Here is a 20,920-nt window from a genome sequence, read left to right on the forward strand (position 1 = left end):
ATTTTATATTTATTTTTTCCCTTCAGTAGACAGCTACATGTACAGAAAGGAGAAGGGTTCCCCAGTCACCACAGATTTGAAAGACTACACATTGTTTAAAACATTGGAAACCTTAACTATTCAAATATTAACTTCAAACTTTGTTCATGAAAAATTGTTATAATCAGAGTTGCTGTTGCTAGTCGGTTGGTTAATTTGCATTGCTTCAGTGCTGATTTACTTGGATGAATTGTGTTTCCAAACCTTAAACACCAAGAGGCAAAGCCACTTTGCACGAAATTTTTTGCTTAGTACAAATACCCACACATTCTTAGTACAAATATCCATTGACAAAAACTTTTCTTTTTGTTCTTTAATTAAGCTGACAAGCTACACTGGTTTGTTACTTTAATTTAGAATAATCGCTGATAATGACAAAACCATCACTTCCATAAATCATCCATCTCCTGCCTCCTACATTTTTGATTTGCTGACTCCCCAGAGGTAGCAGCTGGTGTCTCTGATATCCTCACTGATTTGCCCTGTTAGTAAAGCATCTGTAGTGAAAATGTTGTCCATTACGATGGGCTTTCAGGTCCAAAGTTCAATGGTGAGGTTTGCCTGCAGATGCTAGATGAGGATGAAGAAGATTCGAGGCTGTGGGAGATATTTTAACCCTTGCGCTGCTGCCGCACCCTCCGGCCCCGCTCGGGCTCCGCAGACGCCCCGGGCACGTCCCGCGGCCCCGGCGGCTCTCGGGCGCCACCTGCTGGTGGCCGCGCCGCGCTGCACCCGCCCCTCCCGGCCCCTCCCCGTGGCCCCAGGAGCTGCGGCGGCTCCTTCAGAGCCGGAGCTCCGCAAGCGCCCGGGTGTGTCCGAGCAAAGCTCTAAGTCAGCCCGAAAACTCTCTGCTGTGCAATTCTGTCTCAGAGAAAAGGGGCAGGCGTGTACATGTCCCTGAATTTACTGGGAAAAGGACAGCACTTGTTCCTATTGCTTATTAAGAGGTACACCAATATAATTTACTTAGGAAATAAGCTCTGCAGAGCAACGTATAGGGAATGTGGGCAATAGTCTGAGTTATCAGTTCCTGAAAACACCTGGACTGGTGAATGAGTTGACCAGGTTTTTATCCTTCCTATGGACAGCTGGTCTGCTCTGAGAAAACAGTTTTGGGCTTTTTCGATAATGTTCATCACATTCATTTTGTGATTGTGTATATATTGTTCATATATTGTGCATGTATTATGTAGCTAACTTTGTTTTCTCTCAAGAGCAGAGGGAAAAGGGTTCTATAATATCCATTTCTTTGTAAGGAAAATGAGATGTAGGAAGTTCAGTGTCAAAAGCATCCTCTAGCGTTGATTGCCTGCTTTTGAGATAGAATTATAGAATTATGTTGGAAAAGATCTGTAAGACAATTGAGTCCAACCATTCCGCCAGCACTGCTAAGCCACTAAACCATGTCCCTATGTGCCACATCCATGCATCTTTAAAATCCCCCAGGGGGATGGTGACTCCACCTCTATCCATGGCCCCCTGATCCAATGCTTGACAACTCTTTCCATGCACAAATGTTCCCTAATATCCAATCTAAGCCTCTCCCGATTAAACCTGAGGTTTTTTCGTCTGGGTCTGTCACTTGTTACTTGAGAGAAGAGACTGAGTGCCTAGAGAATGCTTTCTCAGACCATTTGGCATTGCACATAATTTAGTTTTGCTCAAATCACAGCTCTCACTGTCCTCAGCTGTAGTTATAAATGCTTGAGACTTCTGTATTCAGACCCTGGGCCTCAGTTTGTCATTCAGGGGAAAAAAAAGAAAACATATCTGAAGTATTATGGCATAACTGAATTGTGAACTCTATACTGCCAACTGGGCAGGATGCCAATTAGAAATATTCGATGCTTTAATGATAGACAGTCCATTCTCTTCCTGTAACTTCCTGTTTGGATTTCTGCCCAAGTCGAGGGAACTTGGTGACCTGAGACCTAGTGCCTCATGTCACTCCTCAGTATTTGACTGTGAGGCTGCTCCAAGGCAATTTTGCTGTGTCTGTGGTCCAAGTGGAAGGGATCAGATCTTGAGCAACTCTTATTTTAGGCATAGGATCTGTCCACTTGCTGTGCAGAGCCCCATTCACATCTTTTTCTATTGGTAATTTCCAGACAGTTTAAGCTGTTCCTATGTTGATTGTGATGTAGGAGACCATATGTTGGCTGAGCATCAGCCATTTGCCTCATGGGGGAAGGAAAATCAAGTAGAGGTAGTTTGCACTAAGGGATTAAAATGCTTCTCTTTAGTACACTAGATGCCATGCATTTCTGAAATTGTACTGAAACATACCTGTAATCAAAAATTAGCACCTGTTGACCACATCTAAATTTGCATAGTGCCCCACAGTGATGTCCCTTGCTAAACATGCAGTAGTTTTGTGGCCTTTGATCCCCTGTACTGTAGTCTTAAGTGGGTGCTTTGTGGTTTACTGTAGGAGCCTAGAGTTATGGTCCTTCTTGACCCTTTGCCACTGAAGAAATCCTCCGTGATGTGTTAGGCTAACATTGCTCACTGTGTCATGCTAAGGAAGACACCACCTTGTCTTCACCTGTAACAAAGTACATTAGGAAAAGAGCTGGCCATTTGTAGATTATGGTATTATTTCTTCTGCCATTGAATTAGGGCTGGGCTTTGTTTCCAAACATTGTGTTTCATAGCCAACAAGGGATCTTGGATCAGTTTGTCTCAATCCTCCTTGTGACTGAGTTATATTTTTAGGCTGTGTAACACCACGTATTAATGAGTTCCATGACTTAGCTGTACATACTTTTAATAGAAAAACGTGTAATTGGCTGACATCCAGTTCTTGTGCGAGACAGCAACAAAAATCATTACCAACACATTTTCCCCTCATCATTGATGGAGGTTTTGCAGGCTTGCATTCACAGCCAAGCGAAAGAGCCCAGATAACCCAGCCTCGCTTAACTCAGATTCAGGAGCTGGGATCAGGGGGCTCCGATGAGCCTAGACACAAACGAGGAGCCCGCTGGGTGCCACCTGCGAATAGCTGGCACGGCCGGCGTGCAGCGCAGCGGTGTCTGCGGAGGATGGGATGGGTGCCCGTGGTAGCCGCGCTGCCAGGGCACTGCTCCGCCCGCCGGGGCGCGTCCACCCGGGCCGTGCCCCCGCGCCCGGGATCCGCGCCTAACGCACCGGGCATGGCCGGCGGCCGCGCCAGCGCCGGGAAGCGGCCCGGCCGAGCCGCTACGGGCCCGCAGCCCGCTGGGCAGCGCGGGAGCCCCGGCACCGGCGGGCAGCGGCCCCGGCACCGGCGAGCAGCAGCCTCGGCGGACGCGGGCCCAGGCGGTTGCCACAGGTCCCGGGGCTGCCCTTCGCCTCCCGGCCCTGCAGGCCCGGCCGCGTGGAGAGGCGATCCCGGCAGGGCCGTCCCGAGTGCCGCTCGCTCTCAGACCCTCGCGGGGCCGGGCCGAGCCAGGCCGGACCGCCGGCAGCGACGGCAAGCGCTGGGCTCGGCCGGGCCCGGCGGGGCTGCGGGCGGTGTGTGCACGGCGGGAGGGACCGAGCGGGTCAGCGCGGCGCGGAGGGCGGGGATAACCCCGTGGTGGCCGTCACGTGGAGCAGATGAAAGGGAAGCGGCTTGGCAGGGCGGAGAGGAGCCGGGGCGAGGGAAGGGGAGCGCGGCAGCGAGGAGCGGGGCGCAGCGCGGCGGGAGGGCCGCTGCCATGGGACGCTGACCGGCCCGGGACCCCGGCCCCGGAGCTGGAGCCGCTCGGGAGAGATGCGCGGCGGCGGGGCGCCGCTTCCTCCCGCCGCGCGATGAGGGGCTGCGGGGCCGGCGCGGGGCTGCCCGTGCCGCCGCTGCCGCCGCCTCTGCTGCTGCTCGGGGTGCTGCTGGCCGCGGCGCCGGGCGCGGCGCTGGGCAAGGAGACGGCGTTCGTGGAGGTGGTGCTCTTCGAGTCCAGCCCCAGCGGCGACTACACCACCTACACCACGGGGCTGCAGGGCCGCTTCTCCCGCGCGGGGGCCACGCTGAGCGCCGAAGGCGAGATCGTGCAGGTGAGCGCGGCCGGGGGGCGCCGCCTGCCCCAAGATGGCTCCGCGGGCCCGGCACCTGCGGCACAAAGCGGGGCCGGGCCCGCCGCCCCACGTGCGCCGCGCGGCCCGGGACGCGGTGACAGATGCGCGCCCGCGCACAAAGGCCCAGCGCCGGCCTCAGCTCGCGGGGCCGCCCCGCTTTGACAGCCGGGCGCGCGGCGCGGGCTCCGCTGGGCGGCGGGAGCGGGCGGAGCCGAGGCCGCCCCACACGCGCGACGGGATCCGCTCCGCTCCGCTCGCCCCTGCGCTGGGCGCTGGGCGCGGGGCCGGCGGGCGGGCGGAGGCGGGGCCGCGCCGGGCGGCCCCTGCCGGTCCCGGAGCTGCCGGCGGTGCGCGGCCGGAGCCGTGCGGGGCTGCTCCGCTCCGGGGGCGGCCGGGCCGGGCCGGGCCGCGGGGGGGGCCCGGGCTGGAGCTGGCGCGGCAGTCATGGGGTGCTGAGCCCTCGGGCTGTGCCGGTCGTTGGCCGCTCCGCGCCCGGCGGCGCTCGGAGCTGGAGCCGGGGCTGCTGCGCTCGGGGTCCCTCGGAGCCCGGCTTCCACCGCGTCACGCTTCGTGCAGAGCTGTGCTTGGCTTGCTCACCAGAGAAATGGTTCTTGTCTTTGACTGAACGCACCTACCCTTTACTCTTATTGAAACTCTTGAAGTGCTTATCTAATTCCTTTGTAGTTGCTTGTAATTGCTGACTTTATTTTTTCCCCCCTTTGGCTAAGTAGAGAAAAACTACTTGAATTGTGTTTTTGTAAGTTTGACTGTTAAGCAAGTGCCAATAGCAATCTTTATTTCTCTTTAACAGCTGTGGGGTTGGTTTGTTTGCGTTCCATATATGTATGCATATGTACACATACATACACACGTAAATATACATACAAAACTTACAAGAATCTAACTGGTAGCAAGTAGGTTATAGAAACAACTGTTAAAGCTCTACAAACACAAATACATTACTATCGAAATAACTTTTTTTTTTCTAAGTAAAGAATATTGCTTATGAATGCTTGATATTTCAAAACAGTTTCAGCTGGGATGATTTCTTATAAAAGTTCTCTTGGAAGCAGAAGAGTTGTGAGGCCAAATTGCTGATGTAAGGTAATTTTTCAGAGAAAAGAGGGATGGACCCATTAAGTTATAATTATGACATTTAGAAGAGGTGGTGCTAGTAGGGGCTGGAACTGACATGGACTTTTTTTTAACCTTTTAGTGCTTTTTCATTTTAAGACTTAATAGTGTCTTGGAGGCCAGCAGGAGACTTCAAAGGTTCTTTTGTGTCAGGTGTTAGTATTAAGAACAGAACATAGGCTGAGGTCATACTTTCTTGGTGACTGTGAGTAAAAGTGGAGAAAAAATAACCTGTTCCATTAAGACTCAGATTTGCACAACTTGAAACAAGGGTATTAAATAGACTTTGACAGGCCTTACTGTTTGTAACATCACCTGCCTGCTTCCTCATCATGCCTGAATAGACAGCACCCCAAATAGGAAAAACTACAGTGAAAGTCACATGATGTGGCAAATCTTTTACAGTCATTTATCACTCAAAAATTGATTTGCTTATTCATCTGGATGCATGCTAGATAGCATATGCCACGGACAGGTTTGGGGTATTTTTGTTTAATGAGCTGTGTGTGCTGCTCTTTTTTTCAGAGGGAACCTGGCAGATACTGTTCCAGAGCAGCATCAGTTGTATTTTCACTGTTGAGGTTTTAGATTGCATATAACATCTCTTGTCAGTGTCTTGCTTCCTCTATCTCATCCTGAAAGAGAGTTTATCAGAGCCAAAACTGATCAAGATTTTCACAGCATTGTTTTGCCTCCTTTTTTCTGGGTTGTATTTTTGTAGAACATTTTGACTCTGCTGTTCTGGATCATCATTTAATGTTCACAGTGAGGTTCAGAAAAGGCTCATGAAGCTGTTGCCACTCAGAACCTGTTCAGCAGCAGCTAGTTGTACATCAGTCAGTGAAGCAGCTCCTCTTGGCCCCAGCCCCTTTGTCAGTGCACACAGCTCTTTCAAGAATAAGATGCATTTTTCTTTAAGATGAAATATTAGAAGTTCTTGAAAATCAGGCACACATTAAAGAATGGATCAAAGGAATTGTGGTTTTGGGACTACACAAAGGCTTACTTTTGTTTATGTTAATAGCATCAATTACTCATTGGTCTTGAAAGTCTGAACAAAAAAACCCCAACCTTAAGAAACAATGCACTTTCAGCTTTTGATAGGTCATACATCCACTCCTGAACTGGTTATTGGTCAGATTCCTATCCAGTAGTGGTGTGCTATTATATTGTTTCTCAAGTTATTGTGAATGAATCTTATTAGGGTCAAGTGTCTCCCCAGAATAACTCTTCAGAGAGATGAAATGTTCATATGCCTTCTTTCATGTGGCCACAGTTTGTATTCAGCAAACTCATCCTTATGTTGCTGTGTCAGCTGGTCCTTAAACTGCTGGAAAGTCTAACAATTTTAGTGGTATCTGGCATACAGGAATATCCCATGTTTCTTGGGGCAGTATGCTGGCCATTGATATGGGCAAGAGATTGGAAGTTGCAGATGTTTGGTTAGAGAGTGACTGTGAAAACCAGACTTTGTTGAAACCTCTAAAATGATATATTGCTTTGAAACAAATTATCACTGGAGAACTCCCTATGGTTGAAACTTCCCCTACCATTCAGGGCAAAAGTTCAGATGTAGCCTTGTCTCAAACTCAATGTTACATGGCCACAGACTGTGCTTGGACAGTAAAAATCACTGATTTGACTAGCAATGGCTTTATTGCTCAGAGTGAGATTGTATATCTTAATCTACTTGCAACTGGTGAGATCCTGTTCCTGTTGCTTGTTCAGCTTGATAGCTAAGCTGTGGAGCATCTAATATCATGTTTCTTATAAAGTTATGGTTGTGATTGGACTGCTCAGGTGAGGTGCTTGGGAAAGAGGATCAAATTTAATGCCTGTGATATGTCAAAAACTTTAAATTATGCGCATTCATCATTGTCGGTTTTCTCTCAGTCTTACTTTTTTTTGTACTCCTGCCTTAAATACAGTAATATGGGTGGATTACTGATATGTACAATTTTGGAGAGAAAGAGCATGGAGGAGAGATTGGAGGATTTTATGGGTGGTTTTTCTTGTGCAATGAAAGTTTGTGTTTTGGTTGGTTTGTTTCTGCTTGGAAGCCTCAGCAGGGAAATGATGAACTTTATGTAGCCATTGTACTGGAGCAGTGTGTAGATGATGTAACAATCTCCACTTGCATATATTTTTTGTGCTTAAAAGGTAACAGTCTGGGGAGAACAAGCATAACTCAGTGCTTTAATCTCCAGGAATAAAACAGAAGTGGGACACTTCCCAACTTCTTGCATGATACTTCCTAGTAGCAAATTATTGCCCATCTTTCTCTTGTAGAAGGTGGGGAGGCTTCAAACTGGACTGCAAGACAGTGCCTGTGTGTTCCTTCCTTCCTTCCAACTCCCTCCTACCCCTTACTTCAATGGCTTTCAATATTTCCTCAGTTTTCTCAAAATGCAAAAGTTACTAAAGGTTGCAAACTTCACTCAGAAGCATTGGCAGGTTTTGATGGTGTTGAAAGGAGTGACTTGAAATAACTGTGCAGATACAGAAGATGTCTAGCCATGATCAGAGGAGGCTGAATCAAGGGAATGTTTGTGTCCTTTGAGAGTGGAAGACAAAAATAAGTATTTTCGGGTTTTTTTGGTTGTTCTTTTGTGATCATGCAGGTTAAGTTTCTTCTTGCTGAGTGCCTGAAGGCCTTTCAAAATGAGGAAGTGGAATTATTTGTGGCTTTGAGTCACTGTTTTATTGAATGTTTTCTTTGCTAGTTATCCTCTTAGAATATGAAGATGCCTGTGATTGGGTTTGTGTTAGTTTCCATACCTAGCTGTGAATCTGTGGCTTGCAGTAATGATCCTGAGGACATCAGGCACAATACATTTACCTGGGCTTCAGGTTGGCTTTGTCATTGTGTCCTTAAAGGAAGAATAATTTGCTTTCAAAATAAGAGATTACTTAGGCAGAGGCTTGCATGGTTGTTATACCTGGACAGCCTTTGTAGAGTGCAATGCACAGCAGCTTGCTCACAGCAGAGGTGTTGTCTTGGGCTTGATCTCAGGACAGACTGGTCCAACTGTTTCACAGTTTTATCCCTCCTTCTGTCTTTTTTTTTTCTTTTAAAGTTTCAATCATGGTTTATCCTGTTGTGTACTGTAGTTGAAGACAGCCTGTTAAGGTGTTTTGTTTAGGTTTTTATCCTCTTGTACTGTTTTGTCTTGACACTGAGCACTGTTCTCACACCCTGAGCTCCAGCCCAGTCCCATCATTGCTGGCTTATTTCTCATTGCCTTCTAGCTGTGATATTGTAAATAAGGATGCCTCTTTTTTATTAATTCTTCAACACTGCAATATCTAAAATGTCTCTTAGAATGGTGGTGAAAAGACCCAGGAGGGGACTGATCTGAGGATGAGGTACCAAATTCAGTGATGAGTTACTGGTTCTGGAGGAAGCTCAAGTGTCTGTTATCTTTGCACAAAGCTGCAGCAATACCAGAATCCTCCTGTCAGAACCTTGCTGCAAGACTAAGGCAGTCCTTTGGGGAAAGGGTGGGAGACACAGTAAAAAATCCAGTAAAAGATATTTAAGTATGGAGAAGTTAGAGTGGAAAGAACAAAAAATGCTAATGTGACCCATTTAGAGGAAGAGGAATAAAGTAGGTTAACCAAGTAAATAAAAGCAGAAAGCTCACAGCACTGGCTCAATACTCAGACCAACCAATGCAATTTCCATACTTCCAAGTAAAGGTGGGGAATCAAGTGGGGAAAATAGTTTGTGGGAGTTCAGGTAACTTTTCTGCATGTGTCTATATGCTTAGTTAAGCTTCCTCACAGTTGCTGAAGCTCTGCACTGTTGAAAACCTTGCCTTTGGTGGCAGGATGCTGACCACTTCCTTTTCCATGTGCTCCTCTTGCTTGTTTCAGAGTTGGAAGTAGGAAAACCCATAGAGGAGTGGTGCTCAAAAACTGTTCAACATGCATCCATTTGGAGAATTTTTTTTTTCATTTTTATATATATTTATTTATGTTTAGACTGGATCTACGTGACTACAGTGGCTTATATCTAATTACAGCCTACTTCATGGTGTTAGCAGCAGTTGTGGCCAGGCGTGCCCCATGGGTGGAACTGGCCCTCAGCCCCCCTGAGCACCTCTCTGGTGCCCTTGCTGGGCAGCACAGCTGCTGCCCTAGTCTGAAATGACACCAGGTGAAGTGTCTACAGGACATTATTCAGTGTGGCAGACTTGGAGGCAGCTCTGCTGCAAGCAGATCTTATAGGAAAGTCCTGAGTAGTTGGATAAAACCATTGATTAGCATACATAGTAATTTTCTTCCAGTTTATACCATCTTGTGGTGGAGTGTGTATTTAAAAAGGCTCCCTTTTTTTATTACAGTCTTCTAGTTCTTGTTTTGGAATTGCAAAGTGAGGCCCTTCTGAACCAAAATAACTTGCAGAAATGGTTTTTCAAAGTATGAATGCTTTCAGGAGGCCAGCATTGGACTGGTTAAGGAAAGATAAGATCTGGATGCAGTAATCTGTAGTGCAATAATCTGGTGTATGTTCTACCCAGTTATGTAGGTGGTACAGGTATTTGCATTAATACACTTTACTGCATTGGAAGTGCTCAATTTAGGAAGCATTAAGTGTTAACTGGTACATACTATCTCTTGTTTTGGGCATCTGCCCTGCAGTATTCAAATATGTTCAAACCAGAGCGTGTGCCTACACATAAAAACAGAATGAATGCAATTTGAATGCTTGGCCTTATTTCTTGTTTCCTGGCTTAAAAGGAGGGCCCTTCACACTCACAGACACCAGCAAAGGAAAAACAGATTGTTTTTAAACAAAGGTGTGGTTTGAAGTTGTTAAAACAGCAGCAGAAGATTCATGTTAAAAAAAAAAAAGTAATCATATTTTCTGCTTTTTTTTTTTTGACTGCTTGGCACAAAGCAGAGGTGACCAGGGAAGTGTGATCTTGCAGATTCCCAACTGAGACTCCCAAAATTTGCACTTGACTGCACTTATCCCATTGGTGAAGCTGTGCTTACATTAGGCTTGAGCAGCAGTGCTCAGGAAAACAGGCCTCTGGTGACTTAGGGTGTCCTCTTCACAGTGGCAGACTGCTTTCATTCATTTTTTTCAATTTCCTTTTCATGCTGCTTAGAGACTTTTGTTGTTGCACTTGGCTTTAAGATGAAGAGCCAGTTTACAAAGGTTGATTAGGTGCCTGTTATGTTCCAGACACAAGTACAACCTTAAATATGCAGCTTAATATATGCAGACTCTCTAGGCTTCCCAGACACATGTTACTCGGTGCATTAATGTGAGGATTTTAGTTGTTTTCTAAAGCTGATGCCCAGCTTAAGCTTTCTGTTGGTTTCCTTGAGCTTAAGCTGCTTTATTATTTTGCATAATTTTCAGCAGTAAAGCAAATGGAAGAGGCAGTGAGGAGGTGACTGGCCTGGGAAGAAGGAAGGGCCATGGTTTAGAGTCTGCAGTCATGGTTGGAGTACAACTGTTTAATTAGCTGTACAGGCATGCATGTTGCAAGTATGTGCCTCCTACTGTGAATTTACTGCATGTGCTTGGTAAGCAACTTTCAAATACTTCTGATTGTAGCGTTTGAAAAATTGCTTTTAATTCAGAAAAGAGTCTTACTTTGTGCCAAGATCTGTTTTCCTACTTTGAGGCTTTTGATGCTTGCCTGCTTTAAAAAAATACACACAATAAAAAGTGGTTTAAGTGTGGCTGTGAAAAATCCTTCTTCTCTACTTCTTTTTCCATTCTACTCTGCCCCTCCTCCCCCAAGCAGAAGAGGCTCAAACCAAACTTGCAGTTGAGTTCACCTTTGGAACTGCAAGTTTTGAGCTTTTAAACTGTCTGCTTTGATGACACATGAAGAAATGCACTTTTGAAGGCCTGAACTGGAAATGCAGAAGGTATTCTCTGTGGACTTTCTACACTGAGGGGTCAATTTCACAATTCTGTGGTTCATGGAGAAGAACCTCTTTTTAAAGGCTGCGTGTTTTTTTTAAATTTTATTTTACTTTCCTCACAGAGACTGCCCTTGAACTTTTATAGACTTGGATAAGTGGTGGCACTCATAATTGAGCCTTGATCAGTTTTACACTAATAACAACAGCAACAGTAATAAAACCTGTGTCTCAGAGATAAAACATCAATATTCTATGTACAGCATGCCAGTTGTGTGCACTAGTGTTTCCTGTTCTTTTAGCCTGTCCTTGCTGGCTTTGGAGGTTAGGAAATGCAGTGTAGCAGTTGCTGCCCTTTTCTTAGGCACACTGGGTTTTTTCTCCTAAAGCAGTCTCTAAAGGTGTGTGTGATAAAGTAGGGAAAGGTATTGGTCACCATTCCAGTGTTGTATTTTAACAGGTCCAGCATGCTTCCCCATACCTGATTTGTATTTATTTAGAAACCTTTTAGAGCAGATGCTGTCTTGCCTGCTGTGAGAATAAAGAGTAGATGAACACTTTAGGATTGGATGCCAAGCTGGCAGATATCCTGGATGATGTGCAGCAGGGCTGGGAGCAAGAAATGAACTCTTGAAACAGTGCCAAGGGATGCTGCTGAGTTCAGTGTTTAAGAGGAGCCAAGGTCTGGAGACCTCTTTTTGCTCAGAGACAAGGTATCCCCAGTCTGGTAGCCAGCAGTGTTCTGCCTCCTTAAAAGATACTATATTTTACATCCCAAAACTGCATCTGAAGAAAAGACTTTGTGGACTGGACTAGTTAATGCTAAAGAACTTCCAAAGTATGATAGTATTCTGGTTTTCCACTATTTTATTTCAGAAAACTACTCTGCCAGAGACACCCTGTCCCCATTCTGAACTGTCAGGGACAGTCTTTTTGGGTTTGCATACTGGGAATTGGCAGAGTTTGTTCTACAGTGAAATAACACAGTTGTAGCTGCACATTGGGGTAAATTTCTCATACCGGACCTGAATGTCCTCAAATAACAAAAGTCAAATGAAGTGGTCTGCTCTCCTGTTGTCTACCACTCCTGTTATCTTCACACAACCATGGGAAGGTGATTTGAAATCTTTCTGGACAGCTTTAGTATTACACATAGATCCCTGATGTGGAATAGCCAGCCAGAATGTATGCACACATGTGTGTGTGTGTGTGAGGGATGCAGTATGAACAGAACCTCTGTTTCCAAAGTCTGTGTTAAGTGTTTGTTTCAGGGGCTTGGATGGGAACTTTCCTGGAGCCCAGAGACATCCCAGCCTTGGAAGTTGTATAGGAAGAAGCCACTGTCCTTTTCAGGGAAAGGGCTGAAGTGTCCTGAAAGAGTTAAGGCTCTACTTAGCTCACTCATAAGGTATTTAATATCCTTATTAAACTCAACTGCTGGTTCACTTTTTTTCCCTCTTCTTATGCTGAATAAAATTTCTTGAAGAGCTGAGCCTCTGCCTCTCAGATCAGAGGCTCACATGTTGAAGCTGGCAGTGCTAGAGGCTAGTTCCTATCTGTGTGACAGCATTTTTAATTTAACAGGACTGGCTTTGATGTTCTTGAATATTTATAGGCAGCTTCAGATCACTCCAGTATGTATTCTTTTTAACTGGAGCAGAAGTTCTTCCTCACACAACAAAATTTCTTTCCCTCTGTTTACTCTTAGGTCTCTTTTGGATTTGTAGACATCAGAGTGGTTTTATGTTACAGAAATACTGCTTAAATACTTACTTAGAGGGGGGAACCACTTGATTTCTTTTCTAGTTCCTGCAGCTTGGGGGTAGTCCAGTAACTGGATCATAGCTCCTTGTTTGAGCCTTGCTACAGACACAATGTAGAAGAGATAGATGCAGTAAAATAGAATTTGAGCAAAACCCAGTTACAATGAATCCTTCTCCATTATCTGTGTAAACTCAGGTGGGTCTGCAGTTTACAGACTCAGACCTGGAGCACCCTCAGGAATCACAGAAATGTTTGTCATAGACCCTAAGGAAGGAGCGGGTTGTGGTGTGAAGAGGGACTGAAAACTTGGGATTTGGCTCTTAATAGGAGCTGATCAGAAATTAGGGAAAAAGTTTTAGAAGGAAATTGCCCCTTGGATCATTTGACTTGAATGAAACTTTGACCAGCCTTGGGCAGGAGTGTTAAAAAAGACACCTGATGGATGAGCTTTCATTCAAGTGTTAACCCATCTCAGGCTTCTTTGCCTCCGTGCTCAGAGGCTGCTCAGAGCTGGCTCTGTGCTTCAATGAACAGAGATGTGGGGTTTGGGCACTTCAAATACCTCTGGTTTTGGTGTCCTGGGCCTTGTTGTGATTTACCTTTACCTTGATGGTGCCACAGGAGGCAGCTTGTGTGTCATAAGAAAGTGTTCCCTCAGCTTCTGCTCTGGGCTTCTCTTTTCCCCCTTCCCTGCCATGTTCCCCTTCTGCTGTATCCTCTTAGCCCTGTGTGGTGGCTGTCATGTGGATTCCCTTATTCCTGATGTCCTGACCCACAGAAACTTTGCCATGGCCAACTGGGACAGCAAAGCAATGGCATTTTTTCCTGGAACTTTTCCATGTGGATGCTGGTAGTTCATGCAGATTCCTGTAGCCTTCTCTGCTGCACTCCCTGTTTGCTGTGAAGTTCTGTACACTTGGTGTTGCAGGATGATCTCCTAGGTAAACTTGGAACACCATTATTGAAGCAGCAGATTTTTGTGTGTATTATTTTGAATGGTTTCACTTAATAAAAAATTCTGTCTTTCAGTGGTGATAATTTGTTTTAATGTACAGCCTACAGAGGAAAAGGTCTGTGGGTTTAGATGTTTCTGTTGTAGATGCAGTTCTCTGTTGGTCCAGCCTTTTCTAGTTCAGCAAGTGAAATCAATGTCACTGCCTGGGTGGATAAATAGCACTGGAAATCAACCACAGGAGGAAAGGCCTTGCTTTCTGTTTGACATAAGCAGTTTGCTCAAAGAATAAGGCTTCTCTTGCTATAGACATTCAGCAGGGAAATGGAGACCTGTAACTTACTAATGAAGGAGTGAGAGTTTCTGAAATATGCCAGTAAACAGAACTTTGTAATGTACAAAACTTGAGAAAAAACTGGATGGCTGCTGGAGTTCCATTCAGTGCTTGCATCTAGGGATGGGTGGATGTGATAGTGACTTCATTTTTCTTTAGTTCCTGCCTCCAAACTGTTGTTAACAAATTCCTTCTCCCTACATACCCTGAAATATCCTTGTGAGACAGGAAAATGATCAAGTGTGGAAATACTCAATACTTCTGTCTCTGGGCAGGATTTCTCCAACAACCACAAGTTGTGCTAGGGGAGGTTTAGATTAGAAATTAGGGAAAGAAATTCACACAGAGGGTTGTAAAGCATTGGAAAAGACTGCCTAGTGAAAGTGGTGGTGTCACTGTCTCTGGAATTGTTCAAGACATGTGTGGATGTGGCTTTTGAGGGCATGGTTTATTGATCAACCTGGTGGTGTTGGACTTGATCTTAATAATGGTTCTGTGATTCCCTCTGTCAGTGTGCTTTTGTCTTAGTAAGAAGTAATAGACAGTAGCATACATCTAGTTAAATGTAATTGCAGTGAGAATTTTTGCAAATCAAATTACTTTTCCGTCCTTAAGTTGCACTTGGTGTCTTAGAATTCAAATTGGTGAAGCTGGGAAAATATTTACTTCCTGTGTAAGTGATAAAACATACTGGGTGGTAAGGATATTGCTAGCAAATAACCTTGTAGATAAAGATATTTGTCAGACTAGGTAGCACTACTTAAGAAGCTGAATTATATATATATATATATATATATATATATATCTATATCTATATCTATATCTATATCTATATCTATCTATCCAAGTACTGGTGAATGTTGAAATCTTGTCATTATAAACATTCCAGATAAAATGGGTTCTGCAGTCTTTAGAACAGAATCCACAAACTGATGCAATCTGTTCTTGTTCTTGAGACAGCAGAATTTTGATCTAGGTTAGGACTAGTTCAGGTAGGAAAGAGAGAGAAAAGTAAAAGGAATCCTGAATATCTGTCAAGGGAAAGTTGTGGGGAAGGGAACTTTAAATTTTACAGCATTCTTGCCAGAAAAAAAAAAGCTTGGAACAGCAAACAAGAAGAACAAGAGAGAAGCTGAACAAGCCTTAGAAGAAAGCCATCCTAAAGCAGTTGCTGGGTACAGCACACTGTAAACACTGCCCAGCTGGAGAATGTCCTCTAGCACTCTCCATGCCTCTGGAGGCAGGGTGGTTATGGCTGCTCTGCTTTAGGGAATGGTTCATGAACTGTATGATAAAGGAATTTAATCTTTGTATCAGTAGGATAATGTGGCATAACCATGCCCAACTGCAGGGCTCCATTTCTCAGCAGAGAACAGCATTTCTTAGTCTGAAAGAGAATGTCTACGTGAATTTGCAGATTTTTGCTGTTTGTGTTATGTGGAATTAACATTACAGACTGTGCCTCTGGAAGGAGGAGTTGGTTTTATTTCCCTTTTCAAGCTGAGACAGCTGCTAGAAGAATAGAATTTAAAAAAACCCAACAATATCTATTTAGAGATAAGGCAATTTACATTAAAAATACTTTTTTTAGAGTAATTTCAGGCATTTTCAGTGCTCCTTCAGCTTGATTCTTAAGGATACAGAGTACATTTATAATTGTGTAGTAATCTTTAAAGCAATTACGAATGTGCTGTTTGACAGGGACTTTATGGGTACTTTTTGGGTTGGTTTGGTTTTTTTGCTGTCCCTTTAGAAATCTGTCAGTGAAATGTCCTTGCAGATGCTGAGGGATGACTGCTAACAGTGAATGAAGCAAATTATTGGAAGCATGAACAAAATGGGTTAGAACAAAACACATGATCTGCTTTGCAACAGCTGAGCATATGCTGCCTAACTGAAATGCTAGAAAAGATTGCTTTGAAATCATGAATGTTTTAGGAAAATATTTACATTTTCTGATATTGCCCTGTTCCTGTCTCTCATTAGCTGGTGGAGAATTGATCTCTGATGTTAAGACCTCAGGATCATATTTCTAGTACTGAGGCAGGTCCTGGATTATTCAGGGGGTGAATAAACTTCATTCAAGGTGTTCAAAATTTGGCAGCTAATCCTGGCAGAGCAGCAGCTCTCCCCTGCTGTCCTACAGGCTGCATTTCCAAGCCCACATTGTTGCTCTCTGAGGTGGATGGAGAGGAGTGGGAGCAGCTTCTGGAAGGGCTCAGGTGCTGGTTACACCTGAGATTGTTTCTGGGGCTGGTCACAGGAACCCTGATGGACAAGCAGTGGCTGATGTTAAATCTGGGTGGGTGAGCAAGGGAGGGAAAACACAATAGGTTTCTCTGATTTCTTTCCTGGTGCCTTTTTCTTGCCTTTGAATTCTCATTTTCTGATTGCATTTAGTTCCTGTGTGAATTCTCAGGGCACTACCAGGGAAACACAGAACTGATTCTGAACTTCAAGGTGAAAATGATTTGCAAGAGAATGAATAAAAGTTCATGATCCTAATGTTTCAACCCCACTCTTCTATAAAAATTAAGATAGGAAAAATTATAATAACCTCCAACTAAATCAGAGTTAATCTTTGTGTAGCTGAGTTTCTCTTCTCATCTATCTTTGAGGGTAGAGAAGGAGGCTTTGGTTTGTTTTGAAATGTGATTGGTTTAGTCCTGCAGTTGGAGGTATTTGATAAAAGCTCTTTGTTGTATCTAGCCACAAAAGTGCAGTAAAAGAGAATTAAATTAGGAAAAGAGAGAATTTCTTACATATGATGCTCCTTAAGTGTTATTTTTAATATGTTTTATCTCTGGTCCCTTGGACCAAGTCTCAGAGACACTGAAAGAAAATGCCAAGGTGCTGTAGAATCTTGGAATTCCCAACCCAGCCCTGCAGGGTCTGTTAAAATAATCACTGGTGCTGAGTCTGGTTATCCTTCAGGACAATTTTATAGGTGGCACTATTTCTGTCATGTTCTGATATTTCATGATGAAATTACTTACAGATGGGTTGCAGGCAGAGAAACTAGGGTTGGTATTTATTATCTCAGGAGACCTTCCCTTTCTTGAAGAAAGCTAATTAGTAGTGCTCTGGAAATCACTTCAGTGCCCTTCTTAGGGTCAAAATTAGGGATCTGACAGAGAGAATTAAAGTGCAGATAAGCAGATCCAAAAGCTGGCTATTCAGACACATCTCAAAGTTCCAGCAGGATTTACGTTTTTTTTTTTTTTTGCTCTAATATTGCCCAAAAGATGGGTCATGCATGAATAGTTGCATCAGTGTGCTGGTCTGGTAGGTAATATACTGCTTTTGTAGTCCATACAGCAGAATTCTGAAAATTGGTCATCACCTTTATTTTCTAGTACATTTTGTGATAAGAAGTGTTTGCCAGCCACCTTTCCCCAGCCTGCCTGCCCAAAGCCAAATTAAACTTCTGAAATTGTAGTGTGGGATTTTAAGCTGCTGCATTGGTTGAAGATGTCTCTAGACTGCAAATGAGAAAGGCAGAGCTTTGTTTTCCCCTCAAATAAATATTAGAACATTATTTTAACTTTTAGAATGTGATTTAATGGCTCTTGCAGGCCTGACACATCCCCTCGCATCAATCACTTGTGCAAAAATGTTAATATAAAGTTCATACTTCTTCCAGGTAATAGTGATCTGTTATCAAATATTTTGGATTCTGTTCAGTGTTCCAGTTCAGCACTGGGAAGGACTGGGCATGGCAATTGGCCTTGAGCACTGTGTTGGGCATTGAGGCACAGGCACTGCTGCATGACATCGAAATTCCCTGGCACACTCGAAATTCCCTGGCACACACTCGCCCTGGTCGCTGTCAGTTGCAGCACCAAAGTTTTGCAAACAGCCACAGCTGTGTTTTCATGGTACAGCTCAGCTGAGTTCTCTCTGGTTTATCTGTCTGGGGAGGCTGCTGTTGAGATTTGCCCAAGTTGTTTCCATTGTCTTTGGAAAAAACAATTGAAATTTTGGGTCTCCTGTGTGTAGAGTTTGTGCTGACTCCTCAGGCTCTGCTGCTGAGTGAGTGATGCAGCTGTTGCCAATATTAGCCAGTAGAAGTAAAGTAATGCAGCACCTAGAACATTGAATATTTTGAATGGGAATTCAGAAACCTAAATAATGTAGAACTGGCTGTTGTTTCTGCACATTCTGGTGTGAGTTTCTTACCCATGTTTTGTAGAGATGTTCAGTGAAGGAGCTGTTCAGGCAGCCATATAAATAATATATATTGGGGATGCTTTTTAGCCAGTTTTAGGTTTGCACAGAATCATTTGACAGGTAACTTTTCAACCTGCATTCAAATAAGAAGTTCTTATAAGTTGTAACCTCTCTAATTCTTTAACCCTTACTCCGTTTCTCCAGCTTGTGTACTGAGACAGGTCTTGTAGAAAACTATGCTCATGAAATTAACAACTTTATCACATTAAATGCTCAGAGTAAATCATAATTTTACAGCTTCCCTTCAGTTCTGACTGTTCTTAACTTTGAAACCATAGTTCTGAAACCACAGAGAGGTTGGAAGAGGTGTTTCATGTGCTGGAGGTTAAAGATTCCTAGCAGTTTTAGGAGAAAAACTCAAGACTGTTCCTCTATTCAGCAAAATCAGGTCTGAGGCAAAAGCACTTGGCTGTACCTCATTGCCTTGCACACCCAAAGTGTGTATCACACACACACCCCCCAAAGCAAGTTTTATTGCTTGTGTTTTCCACATGTGCACCCCTGACTTTGCTATTGGTAATCCTGTCCTGCTCTCAGAGCTTTGAGACCACCTCAGAATAAGTGAGACTGCTGAAAAGAAGGGAGAAAAAAAGAGAAATTTTAATGGCACCAGACAGAAGGCAATGTGGGAAGTTATTTACTGTGGCAAATCCCACATCCTTATTACCAGAACTGTCATAATGGGGGTGGCAGTGCTGCAGCAAACACTGTTTATTTTATCCTTCAGAGGAAGGGACTTACCTTGATATACCTGCAGCACTCTCCAAAGGAACCACTTCTCCACTCTGCAGATACAGGATAACATTTGACAAAGCAATGAGGAGTTGAATCTATCTGAGCTTTCATTCTCTGTGTGGGTAACAGAGGTGCAGTTATTTGAAAAAACAGCTAGGTGTGTGTGAGAAAAATAAAAATTCAGAACTAAAATGTCCAAACTAAAAATGCAGCAATACCTTATCCTGTGTTGTAATCTGGATTAAGGTTTTGGCAGCACATCTACCAGGTTTTGAGAGCTTTAAATACAGATGTGCCTTAGTAAAGAAGATACAGCTGAAGTTTGAGTGTAGCCTTGTACAAATACAATCAGACAAGATGTGATATAAAAAATAAAGTATAGAATAAAAGCATGATTAGAAAAATGGCATGGACAGCCTCACTATAAGCAAAAGTATTGTTTTTAATTAATAGGCAACCTCTGTTGTTTAATAACCAAGCAAAAAGAAGCTTGGATACAGTAAATCCCAATGGTTTTTGCAGATTCTGTAATTGAAATAGATGAGTACATATGCTTGAGTATATATGCTTATGTCAGACAAAATGAAGTGGCTTGTTTGAGATCAAAGTTCACCCATTCTCTGTTGATGTAAAGATGAGTGCCTTTCCCTGGATCTGTGTGTTGGTGGAAGGTGGGTTGTAAGTGTTTGTATACAATTGTGAGCCATCTGGGCCTGAAGCAAAATGGGGACCCCAGGGAAGAGGAGGGGAGTGGTGGGCAGTGGCCCACTCATTGTGTGCTCCAAGTGCTAGGGAAAAAACTGCAGAGTCTGGAAACTCCAGCTTCATGGGGAACTTTGGAACAAAAGTAATTAAATTGGTCCGATTTTTATTTTAAGAACAAAACATTGAGTGTCTACCTCTACAGTTGTCTCTCAGCAGAAAGCCAGGCTATTTTCATATTTTCTGCCAAGACTTATTTGAGGTTTCATTTGTTAGGAAACCTGTGCTCCAGCTTGTCACTACTGTGAGAATGGGTGGGAGGCCAAGGGAAGCATTTAGTTTACTGGAGTTTGTTGGATTTGTGGGATCCTTTGGCCTGACTTCAGAAGGTATTTAGATAGTTATAGCTGACTTGACATTACTGAAGAGAAATGATGTCTTCTAGCTGTTTAAACAAATTCATAATGTGTTATGGAAAGTATCTGTGTGATATTAGGAAAAAATTCTTTACTTTGAGGATGGTGAGGCACTGGCACAGGTTGCCCAGAGAAGCTGTGGATGCCCCATCCAGGCTGGATGGGGCTTGGAGCAACCTGGTCTAGTGGAAAGTGTCCCAAGCATGGCAGGGGATTGGAATCAGATGAGCTTTAAATTCCCTTCCAAGCCAAACCATTCTGTGATTCTATGGCACACACAAATTGATTTTATGAGTCCTAATTTTTCTGACCTCTTTCTCACCTCCAAAACAAGAGGAAGGGGAAATGGGAATGTGACTATTGGCATGTCACTTGTTAGTTAAGTCCTGAACACATCAGAATTAACATTTAGGCTCCTGGTAAATTTTTTTTTTTCCTTTACACAGCAATCCCTTGCTGAGGGCAGGGATATTGGGTACTTAAGAGTTAAATAATCTTGCTTTGGAAGCAGCTGAACAGTTTACACTCCTTGCTGGGCTGTACAAAAATACTTTTCCTTTGAAGTGCTAGGAGGAGCGGCTGAGGGTAAAACCTGGAATGGGCTTGTAGCAGTTTGCAGTGGGCTCAGCTTGGAGCAGGCAGCTGCCTGCAACTGCAGGGTGAGGTGGCAGAGAAGGTCAGGCTTTCTTTCAG

The 20,920-nt window shown here is 44.1% G+C and overlaps 1 protein-coding gene across 2 annotated transcripts in view; it reads left to right on the top strand.

Moving 5' to 3' along the window:
- Window positions 1-3,352: 3,352 nt before the first annotated feature.
- ZNRF3 (zinc and ring finger 3) overlaps window positions 3,353-20,920 on the top strand; it is a 66,564-nt gene continuing 48,996 nt past the window's right edge. The window contains exon 1 of one of the 2 annotated variants that reach the window (XM_054646058.2): window positions 3,353-4,053. In XM_054646058.2, the coding sequence (XP_054502033.2) occupies window positions 3,619-4,053 (435 nt within the window). In that variant the 5' untranslated portion in view covers window positions 3,353-3,618. Of the gene's footprint in view, window positions 4,054-4,527; window positions 4,682-20,920 lie in introns of those variants that run through there. The other variant, XM_077188032.1, reaches the window with a different exon arrangement.

The sequence above is a fragment of the Agelaius phoeniceus genome, chromosome 18, assembly GCF_051311805.1.
Source record: "Agelaius phoeniceus isolate bAgePho1 chromosome 18, bAgePho1.hap1, whole genome shotgun sequence".
In the NCBI taxonomy this organism is placed as follows: domain Eukaryota; kingdom Metazoa; phylum Chordata; class Aves; order Passeriformes; family Icteridae; genus Agelaius; species Agelaius phoeniceus.